At 47.5% G+C, this 11,341-nt stretch overlaps 1 protein-coding gene across 2 annotated transcripts in view; it reads left to right on the top strand.

The window, feature by feature from the left end:
- Nucleotides 1-214: 214 nt before the first annotated feature.
- The window catches only part of SHLD1 (shieldin complex subunit 1), a 77,410-nt gene continuing 66,283 nt past the window's right edge, over nt 215-11,341 (top strand). Inside the window, exons 1-3 of one of the 2 annotated variants that reach the window (XM_045008539.1) lie at nt 215-318; nt 4,921-5,045; nt 6,523-6,692. In XM_045008539.1, the coding sequence (XP_044864474.1) occupies nt 268-318; nt 4,921-5,045; nt 6,523-6,692 (346 nt within the window). In that variant the 5' untranslated portion in view covers nt 215-267. The remainder of the gene's footprint in view (nt 319-4,920; nt 5,046-6,522; nt 6,693-11,341) is intronic. The other variant, XM_045008540.1, reaches the window with a different exon arrangement.

Here is an 11,341-nt window from a genome sequence, read left to right as displayed (position 1 = left end):
GGATTTGTATTTTCTTTAAACTGGGATTTTTTTAAAAGTTTCTTTTCATTTAACTTCCCCCCCTCCTGTTCTCATCGATAGACAGTTGTTATTTAACTGCGCCTCTTTTGATTAGTTTCTCGGTGTTCTGCACTTGCAGAACCGTTTTGCTTTTACCCACAACAAAAATGGTTTCCAACCATCCGCTGGTAACACATTTATCATTAGCAAATCTGAGCCCCGCAACTACTTCCTGTTCGGCTTTCATGCCCTCAAGAAAGATGGCTCATGCACTTCCAGTTCAGGAGCTGCAGCTCCCAGTTTTTCTGCTTCAGCTGTGTGAGTATAACAACGACAAGCTAATCAGGGTCTGCTCCCTTTCCCCTGGCAGGCTGTCTCTAGGGGGTGGTGTCTGAGGATTACATGCTGCTTTAATGGGGTCAGCTGGGGTGGGGTGCTGCATGGGGCTGCCAGTGGATTTGGGGTGATGTGAAGGTTTGGGAAACAAGGTGGGGGTGGTAATAAATTTTATTGGACTGGCTTCTGTTGGTGAGAGAGACAAGCTTTTGCGCTTATAGAGACAGAGCTCTTCTTCAGGTCTGGGAAAGGGACTCCCTCCCGGCCTCACAGCGAAACGCAAGGTGGAGCAGATTGTAAGGGGCCATGCAGAACAGAGTGGCCCGTTAACACCTCTCCACTCAGCTTTGTCCGGTCTGGGGGAGCAAGGAGTTGGGGAATCTGAGGGTGCTAGTGAGTGGCCAGTGGCTGCAGCAGGGTGTTAGCTAGAGGCTGGGGGATGTCATTGTGTGGTTGGGGATGGGTCTGGTAGAGCAGCACTGGGGCACGCCGGAGGAATGGGTGGCTAAAGGGGGAAGGGTTCCCCTGCCCATGGGGAGCTGTTAGCGAGCCCTTTTCAGGGAGCATGTGGGAGCGGCTGGCAGTTAGTGGGGTCTGGGTGCTGTTCACCTGCCCTCTGACAACCCATCAGCCCTGCTGCCCCCAGACTGTCATAGCTGCTTCTTGCAGCCAGGAGGCGGACAGACCTCTCCTAAGACCTCGCCCCCAGCCAGCACGCAGTCGCACCAAGTAGTGCCGGGGGCCCCGATCCTGCAAGCCCGTCTGCATGCATAGACCAGTGCGGGCACAGGGTCCTCGCTACCTGCTTTCAGGATTGGGGCTGTGGCGACTTGTCCCATGCAAACCCATGCTCTTGAGTGTCCCTAGAGCCTCTGCTTGCCAGAAGCTGGGAATGGGCGACAGGGGATGGGTCACTTGATGATTCCCTGTTCTGTTCCTTCCCTCTGGGGCAGCTGGCATTGGCCACTCTCGGAAGACAGGATACTGGGCTAGATGGACCTTTGGTCTGACCCCCTATGGCCGTTCTTATCCCTGCTCCACCCTGGCTGTGCCAGAAAGCCAGGCTTTGTAAATAACAGTGTGGGGCTGGCCCCACAGTGGAGCCCTACAGGGCTTTGTACCATCCGTGGGGGCTGCGTATCCCTGCTTGGAACCAATGGCTTGATATGAAGGCCTTTTTGCTCACTTTTGATGTCCCTTGTTGCCTTTCCCTGGGAGCTCTTCTCTGTGTTGCTTTTATTATAAGCAGGCTGAAAATTAACATTAAAAAACAAAGCTGGGGAAAGCATCTGCCAAAATACAGCCGCTGGCTTACACGCAGCGCTGGAGGACTGATAAATAATGGAGCTGGGCCAAACATTTCAACCTTTTCCCCCCACAAAAAACAGACCCGTCTCTCATAAATTTTAGAAAAATGTTTGTTTTACCGGCTCTAATAAATACTAATTGCAGAGACTGATCCTATCATAATATTTACAAGGCATTCCCTTCCAGCTCACTTACCCCTGGGCTAGCCGTAAATTATGTTAATGATTAAAGGGGTGGGTGGGTCTTTAATTTGGCTTGCTTGTTTCAGTGTTACAAGGAGACAGCCCTCGTGGGGGGCAGGGAGATGCTCTGAATCCGAGTGTGCGTGAGTGTAGAAAGGGCAGGGGTAAGCACTGCTGGGACAGTCAGACCTCTGAGGATGGGAGGATCTAGAGTAGGGGTGTCAAACACACCTGAGATAGCGGGCCTGATCCGATACTCTGCCACTTGTGCAGGCCACACTCAGCAAAAGTTATTAAAATAGAAATAGCCAAAGATAAGCCATGTTGGTAATGACCTACATTTATTTTACACTTCTCCAGAGCCTCTTAAATGCTTCCAAGTGGTTCAACACCTGTACACAAGGTTTTGTTGGATTGCTGCACCGGAGTCTGGATTGTGGACTAACTCCCCCACGTGGACCCTGTTGCTCCATGCTAAATGTTCTTTAGCGTGTGTTGATGTCGCCCTGTTTTTATCAGGACTTCATCAGTGCACACTAGCAGGGTCTACGCAGGGTTGTTAGAGCACAGCACACTGATGTGCTCTACAAATCACACCCTGGTAGCGTGGACTCTGGGATTGTGAAGACAAACCTGAATATTCATGGGAAGTCCACAGTCTGGATGAAACTGTTCTGCAGGCTAGATCTAGCCCACGGGTGTTACATTTGACCCCTCTGATTCTGTTAACAGCAGTGCATCTCCATTGAGATGAGGGGAATTATATGAGGTTAAGTAGAATAACTAAATGGGGGAAACAGACTCTGGAAGGCCAATGAGTTATATCTGTCAACACCAGCTGTTTGTGGACCTTGCAGTGTGTAAAAACATTACACCAAATACATTTGAATAGATGTGTATGTTACAGAGCTGTACCACATGCCTGTGAATTTTGCTCTTCAGGGCAGGGACTGCCTTTGTGTTCTGTGTTTACATTGCCTAGCACAGCAGGGTCCTGGTCCCCAGCTAAGACTCATAAGCCCTACAATAATATAAATAATAATATACTGAGCTATGACAACACTGCATCTGATATCAGTGTTCCTACACATCTGTGATAATCCACACTTAAAAGATGGGAATGCAGATTTTTAACATTTGTCATTATCTGCATACTTATCTTAATATCCATCACAATACAGTTTTTTAAAATCAGCTGAGAGTAGAAAGGCAGAAACATACAAGGAGAGTGTCTTGAAGAGAAAGGAGCAAGGCAGAAATATGATAGTCTTGCATGGATGTGCCCACTTTCAGCTCTACTGAAGTTATAACAGTTTTATAACAGTTTCTGTATTAACCTCTGTATTCACATGCTCATAATGTTCTGGAATATTCCTGTTTGGTATTGGGAGTTTTCCATGCTTAGCTTTTGTCTGAAGGTGGACTTTTCTTTCTGACTTTCTTAGTTTGAGCAAAATCCTGGCAGTGATTTCAGAGTTATGAGGAGGTAAAAATGATTTTTATTTTTTTACTATGGGAAAAATGTACGATTCTCCTATTTCCTTCTATTTTGTGGGAATAACAGAAAAACAGCTGAACTTTGAAACATCCAACTTGGGGCCTTTGCATCCTGCAGCGTGCTCAGCACCTCCCGGCTCTGCCCTCACTTCAGGTCAAGTTGTGGAAGTGCAAAGCCCCATAGAAACTGCTCTCAAAGTCTTGAACAATCTCTTCCTGGCTAAATCTCAGGTCTGTCCCAGACCACCTCCTCCCTTGCGCTTTCCTCTGCCTTTGACAAAGTTGATCGTTCCTGTGTCCTCGAATCCCACCTGTCCCTGGTTTCATGGAGCTTCTGGGTCTCTTCCTGCCTCTCTGGCCACCCTTTCCATGGCTCTTTTGGCAACTCTTTCTTCTCTCAGCTCCCATGTGCTGTCAGAATCCCTTCAGGGCAGTGCTTATGGCCCTGGCAGTGGTGTTCTTGGGTGACCTCCTCCACTTGCATGGGTTTAACGACCACTTCAATGTTAATGACACTCACATATAAAGCTTCTCTGCTCTGAATTGAGCGCTGAGGGTTCACCTTGTGTCTCTCACGGTTTCATTTTGGACCGCTCACCCTCATCTCATAACCAAGCTCTTACTCTCTTCCAAGCTCTCTCCTCTATCTCTGTATCATGGCTTCTAACTCCACCAGACCTATAACCTGGGGGCCACCTTCAACTTGTCCTTCTCCTCTCCCACCCAGGTTGTCTCCAAATCCTGGAGCTTTTCCGTCCATAACATTTCAAACAACTCTTCACCGGGGTGAAATCACTGGTCTCTAATCATCCTACTTCATTGCTCCAGTCTCCCCCTCGTCAGATCTTTTTTATACCAACTTCAGCCCCTTCCAGTCCATCTTGAATGCCCCAGCCTAGGTCTTGATTTTTTAGGAGTTCTGAGCACCCACATCTCCAATTGACGTCAACGGGAGCTGCAGATGCTCAGGACTAAGTTGTCTCAAATTGAGATGCTGCCTGTAAGTGGCCAATCCTTAAAATATGGTTGTCAGTGACTTGCCTAAAATCACACAGTGAGGTTATTGGCTGGGTGGAAAATAGAACCCAGGTCTCCTGAGCCTGGTGCCAGCTCTGAATGCTAGATCATATTCTCTTCCTAGAATGTATTTCCTGGAAAGCCTTGGTACAGCAGAGACAGGTGTTATAACACTCTGCTGGCTTCAGAATGGCAGCAACAGAGCATACTGGATAGGTGTGAATGAATGGCTGTTTCCCCAGCATGTGTGGGCATGAGCCAAGCACGGAGGCTGTTTGATTTTTAGTTTTCTGCTTCAAAGTTTTTGAATAAATGAGAGCTCACATGGCATCAACATACCAATACAAGTATGGAGGGTGTTAACTTCTCAGTGAGGCCAGCATCAGTGTAAAAAGATTGAAGGAAATTATTTCATAAATGTGCTGTTTTTATTTCCCAGGGAAGATCCACTGCTGCGTCTGTCCTGACAAACAGTGAGGAATGTGTTGACTTCAAGTGACACACACTTTTTGAAGGTCAGACCATTTTGGCAGAATGATCAGCTGATGCAAGGAATCTAATGACCTGTTTTTCATTCCAGAAGGCTGCAGCTGACAGACGTCCTAGAAGGGAAAGCTGCGTGACAGATGTTCACAAACACTGGCAACCTGTTCACTTCTGGACATTGCTCAAAGGGTTACTCAGTCGGCAGCGATCCATTCACAGGTACAATGCAAATGAAATGATGTGTCCCGCTCTTGCGTATCTGCGAACTCACAGGTTCAGTCACACCATCACTTTTCCTCTGAGATCAGCCTCTCCACTGAAGGCCTGGGAGCAAGTTAACTGGAGACTGGCTGTACAGCTTCTAGAAATCCATTATCATGTTATAAGGATGTGGCCAATCACTACCTAGCTTGTGTGTGTTTTCCCCTTTGGCCTCCCTTCCCTCTTTTTGCTGTGTCTTTATGCCTGTACAGCAACTAGACTGTTGAAAACTCTACTTGTAACTAATATGACTAGGATGGAGGATAGCTGAAGTGTGGTGCACGGCATGTGGTGCAGAGATGGAATTTTGGCCAGGGATTCCTAGGCATAGTTCCAGTGTTTTGACATGTAGCGTAGGAGTATTAATGTCCATGCCGAGCAGACACCCTCCTGTCCGCCAGCGAGCTGCAGCGCCTTCAGTTTATCTATGCAAGGAGAATGAAGGGATGAGCTGACCCAGCTGCTGCTAGAGGCCTCAATCTGGAAAAAGGACTCCAAACATGTCCTTAATTTTAACTACATGAGCAGTCTAACTCGGGTCATGTGCTCAGTGTTTAGCACGTGCCTCAGTATTTTCCTGGACTCCATGTGTTTCCAGGGAGTCCAGGTATCTCAGCCTTGATGCTTAGACTTTGAAGTTATCCCTTCTGCCCAAGAACAGTAAAATCTACTTCTTTCATGCTGCCTTCCTCTTCTGAGACCCACTCTCCCTTAGTTCAGTCAATGACTAAATGCTGAATCCAGTATTCTGTTGTGTGATGATGAAGAGCATGACCAGACGAGCTCTTCGGAGTTTGCTTTCCTTTGGGTTTTCATGCTACAAAATAGCATTTGGACACAAATCAGACGTCAAGAATTAAAACACCAGTTGGAGAACACTTCTACCTCCCTGGTCACTCAATTACAGACCTAAGAGTCGCAATACTCCAACAAAAAAACTTCAAAAACAGACTCCAACGAGAAACTGCTGAATTGGAATTAATTTGCAAACTGGACACCATTAAATTAGGCGTGAATAAAGACTGGGAGTGGATGGGTCATTACACAAAGTAAAACTGTTTCTCCACGCAAATTTTTCCCCTGCTGTTACTCACACCTTCTTGTCAACGGTTGGAAATGGGCCATCCTGATTATCACTACAAAAGTTTTTTTTTTTCTCCTGCTGATAATAGCCCACCTTAATTGGTTAGTCTCGTTATAGTTGGTATGGCAACACTCATTTTTTCATGTTCTCTGTGTGTATATTTATCTTCCGACTGTATTTTCCACTGCATGCATCTGATGATATGGGTTTTAGCCCACAAAAGCTTATGCCCAAATAAACTTCTTAGTCTCTAAGGTGCCACAAGTCCTCCTCGGTTTTTTTGCTGATACAGACTAACACGGCTGCTACTCTGAAATTTGGATCTCAGTAACAGTTGTGTCTTCACTGCAGTGGGGCCATGGAGGGAGATGAAACCGCATCGAGCCACCCCTCAGAGGACAGCAGCGTACTGGACCTTCCCTCTGCTTATGATATAACAAGCTTCCTGCCAGAACACAGCACTGGGACCAGTGACGAGCCTTGTAGTTCTGTGGATACTTTTGCCTCATCAGCATGCTTAGGTAAAGACTAAACTAACAAATGTAAATATTCTCACTCACACACACACACACTTTAGACATAGACATGTCGGGTCAATATTTATTGCTTCAGGCAGAGTGTTGTTTGAATAGGCAGCAAGCAGCTTGCTGAAGTTCGAAGCAAGTGCATCTGTCTTAGTGCAAAGTGTGGCTTATTGGAAGTGCAATATGGTTCTGTGCTTCCTAGTAAATATAAAGTGCGCTGTGGATTGCCAGTACATGTGAGAGCAGTCGAGAGGGTTGCAGCTTTCTGGTGTCACTGCTCATGGACGAGGGAGTTACCTGAAGCCAACTAACAGAAACAATCCTAAAGCACTCATAGGCATCAGGAAAAACATTGCTTTGTACAATTACAACCAGCAAGGAAACATCTACTCTGCAAATCCTTCTACCTTCCTTTCCCCCATCTGCAACATGTCCTTATTAAACCAGTGCAGGACAAGTGTTCTGTCTATAAAAGGTTATAGAAACAGGCAACTGAAAGGCTGGTTGTGCTGCATTCCTTGTGGATTAGTGAAAAGCTTGCTCTAGGATCTGTTTATGCTCAGCAACTAGGAGACAAGGGTTAGCTTTCTTGCCTTGTTTTGTTTCTTAGGGCTTGGCTACACTTACAAATTTGCAGCGCTGCAGCAGGGTGTGAAAACACACCCTCTGCAGCGCTGCAAATTGCGGCGCTACAAAGCGCCAGTGTAGTCAAAGCCCCAGCGCTGGGAGCCGCGCTCCCAGCGCTGTCCGTTATTCCCCACAGGGAAGTGGAGTACGGACAGCGCTGGGAGAGTTTTCTCCCAGCGCTGGTGCTTTGATTACACTTAGCGCTTCAAAGCGCTGCCGCGGCAGCGCTTTGAAATGCAAGTGTAGCCAAAGCCTTAGAGAGGGGGGATTTCTGCAAAAATGGTCAAGAAACTAAGCTTTGGGCCAGTTCCCACTTTCAAAGCTGCACTGTTGTATTTATCCACAAGGGAGATAAATTGAGGTTGTATCAACTTTAATTCTGGTATTTTCTAATTTTTGAGCATGTGACTTTACAACCTGAAAGTTCATTTAATGTAACTGTTATGGATGTGATATGTGTACAGGTATTGTTCTGCTCGTACTTTCTGAGAGCGACTCTGGCCAGTTTCCACTACCTTTGTGTGTTTGTAGGGATGAATTATTCTACAGTGGTCGGAGTGCCTTTGAGAGGGTGCATTAAAATACAATATTAATATAGTTATTGTAGGTGTCACTAGGTGGCTCTGTTACACGCAGTCTTCCAAGTTCTTAACAGGGGCTCAAATGTTCAGTCATGAGAAGAAAGGCTTTGTGGTGGTTTTGGTTATACAAGATTATGGGATTGGAGCTGTGAGCAGCAGGAGAATTTGCTCTCTGCCTGGGGCACTGATTACCTTCAGCTCTTGAAGCCTGGTTGAAAATGTTCTGTCAAAGCTGTTTTTCAATGGGAAATTGGGTTTTGGCCTAAATTAAATTTTCTACAAAGTGTGTTGGCTTTCCACAGAAAATTTAGACTTTTCATTAAAAAAACCCTGTTGCCGGCCAAAAAGGCCTGAGGCAGCAAACAGTGATTCGTTGCCCGGAGTGCCTCGCTCCAATTAGACACACCAGGGTGGAGAAGCAAAAAAAAGTTTATTTGAGATCTCAAAGCGCGTGCTCGGAGACCACGTCTCAGATCAAGCACACCCCAGAAAAGCAGCTCTCTGTCTTTATACATGATCTTAGCTAAGCATGTCTATTACCCCCAATGCCCAGCTCCTCCCTTCCCCCCCCTCTTCTCCCTCCTTTTTAGTTCCCATACAGCAAATACATTATGAAGCAGCAATTACTCTAAACAGGTTAGATCATACTTGGCAAAAAAATATATTATCTCGTTAGTAACTTTTCTTGACCGGTCATTCTGTTTCACTCCCTTTAGCCAGGTGCAAGCAGGCTGTATAATTGCCTCCTGGTACTGATAACTAGTTGCCACACATTCCATTCTTTCCATCTAGCCTGTGGGGTTAATTAAAGTTTAAACATGGAAGCGGTTCAGACAAGCAGAGGCCTAATACAGGGAGCCTTCATTGGCACTGTCATTTTCCACCCCTCTGTCAACACTGGGTCATGCCTGGTGCCACCAACAATTCCCTCCTTTGAGAATACTCAACAAACCTTTGGCTGAGTGTTCTCATATACTGTGGACAAAACATAATTGAGTTCTATGGAGCTGGGGCTGTCAATGAGAGGGTACATAGGGACCTTCGGGGCACGGGGGGTACAAAGTTTACGGAGGAGCAGTTTAAAACAAGCAGATTAAAAACAAAAGGGACCAGGCCCACAGGTTAGGCTGGCCCTGTGAAAATAAACACAGCCAACGCTCAGAGTGTTCACGGGGAGTGCGCTGTAACTGTCCAAAGGGGTCACAGGGCATTCCCAGCAGGCCTTACTGTCGCCTGAATAACAGCTTAAGTCCCAGATCGTCGTTGGCAGTCTTCTCCGCAGGTTGGACGGTCCACCGTTCAGGAGCTGGCACTGCTTTCAGACGGGAGTAGTGGATCCAGTTCTTGTATCCCTCAACCTTTGCTGCTGTGTGGGTGATCAGCAGGACGGTGTGAGGTCCCTTCCACTTCTCTTGGAGAGGCTCGTCCTTCCAGGTACGAACGAGAACGGAGTCACCAGGCTGCAGGGAGTGGACAGGGGCATCCAGCGGGAGAGGCTGCAAATCTTTGGTATACCTGTGGAGAGAACAGAGAACAGCAGACAGAGAGCACATGTACTGAGATAAGAAACCGCAGCCTACCTCCCACTCCCCTAACAGAACCGGTGTACCATTCATAGGCCATGCCCTCCCAAACATAATCTCGAAGGGACTAAGCCCTAACCTGCCCTTTGGGAGAGCACGAACTCGGAGCAAAACAAGGGGTAAGGCATCAGGCCACCGAAGAGAAGCCTCTTGGCAGACCTTTGAGAGATGCCGCTTGAGTGTCTGATTAGTACGTTCCACTACTCCACTGGCCTGTGGTCGCCATGGAGTGTGGAGCTTCCAGGTGATTTGTAGAACATCCGAAATCCCCTGAATGACTTGCGATGTGAAGTGTGTTCCATTGTCAGATTCCATCCACTGGGGGAGTCCAAAGCGAGGAATGATCTCCTTGACAAACTTGAGAGCCACAGTTCTGGCAGTGTTGTTTCGGCATGGGAAGGTTTCAGGCCATCCGCTGAATCGATCCACCATGACAAGGAGGTACCTGAACCCTTGGGTTCGGGGGAATTCAGTGAAGTCTACTTGCCACACCAATCCTGGCCCTGGGGTAGGTTCCAGAGTGGCTGGTGGCACTGACACTCCTGGTCGAGGGTTGTTCTTTTGACAGACTAAACACTCAGCCTGTACCTGGGAAGCCAGGGGTCTTAATCCAGAGGTTAGAAAATACTTATTCATAAGCTGGGTGAGAGCCTCCCTTCCAGCGTGAGTGGTCTGATGTAGTTTCTGTAGTACTGGCCGTATTAGGCTTTTAGGTAGGAGGATTTTTCCCTGAGTTTAGCCTGGTACCGAGCTACCCGAGCCTGCGTGAGCCAGAGACCACCCTTAGTGTCCAGCAGGGCTTGAACCATATGAGGGGTATACATCTGCACAGTCCCCCCCAAAGTCAGTTTCTCTGCTTCACCAAGCACTAGGGCAGTTGCCGCGACAGCTCGCAGGCAAGCTGGCCACCCCTTGGCAACTTGATCCAGTTGTTTAGAGAAATATGCCACAGGACGTTTCCAAGTGCCTAATAATTGAGTAAGCACCCCTAGAGCCACTCCCTTCCTTTCATGCACATACAGTTGAAACGGCTTAAAGATGTCTGGGAGACCGAGTGCTGGAGCTTCCATTAGCTTTCTCTTTAACACTTTAAATGCCTTGTCAGCTTCTGAGGACCAGTGAAAGGGATCGTGATCCATTCCCTTAACACATTCATACAAGGGCTTAGCCCACAGTCCGAACTCTGGGATCCATATTCTGCAAAAGCCTGCCATGCCCAGAAAAGCCCTGAGCTGTTTACGATTGCTTGGGATAGGAATTTGACAGATGGCTTCCTTCCTCTCGTTTGAAAGCTGTCTCTCCCCCTGTCTTATGTGAAATCCTAAGTACTGTACTTCTGAGAGGGCAATTTGAGCCTTGCTCTGAGCTACCCGGTATCCTCTGAGTCCAACAAAGTTCAGGAGGCTCACAGTGGCGTGGAGGCAAGGGGTTAATCCCACCGCCCCTATTAACAGGTCGTCCACATACTGCAGGAGGAGAATCCCGTCCGGAGTATTTTACTCCTCCAGGTCTTTGGCCAGAGCCTGGCCGAACAGCGTGGGGGAGTTCTTAAATTCTTGGGCTAACACAGTCCAGCAAAACTGCCTTTTAACCCTTCGGTCGTCTTCCCACTCGAAGGAGAAAATCTCCTGAGATTGTGTGTCGACCGGAATTGTGAAGAAAGCATCTTTCAGGTCTAGGACTGAAAAGTGGGTGTACTGCCCTCCTATAGATGCCAACAGTGTATATGGGTTTGGAACAAGGGGGTGCAGAGTCTTAACCCGTTCATTAACTGCCCTCAGGTCCTGGACCAGCCGATAGGTGCCATTGGGCTTTCGAACAGGCAGGATGGGGGTGTTCCAGGCTGACTGACATT

Source organism: Mauremys mutica, chromosome 3 (assembly GCF_020497125.1).
Source record: "Mauremys mutica isolate MM-2020 ecotype Southern chromosome 3, ASM2049712v1, whole genome shotgun sequence".
NCBI classification, from domain to species: Eukaryota; Metazoa; Chordata; order Testudines; family Geoemydidae; genus Mauremys; species Mauremys mutica.
This window is presented reverse-complemented; position numbering and strand designations above follow the sequence as displayed.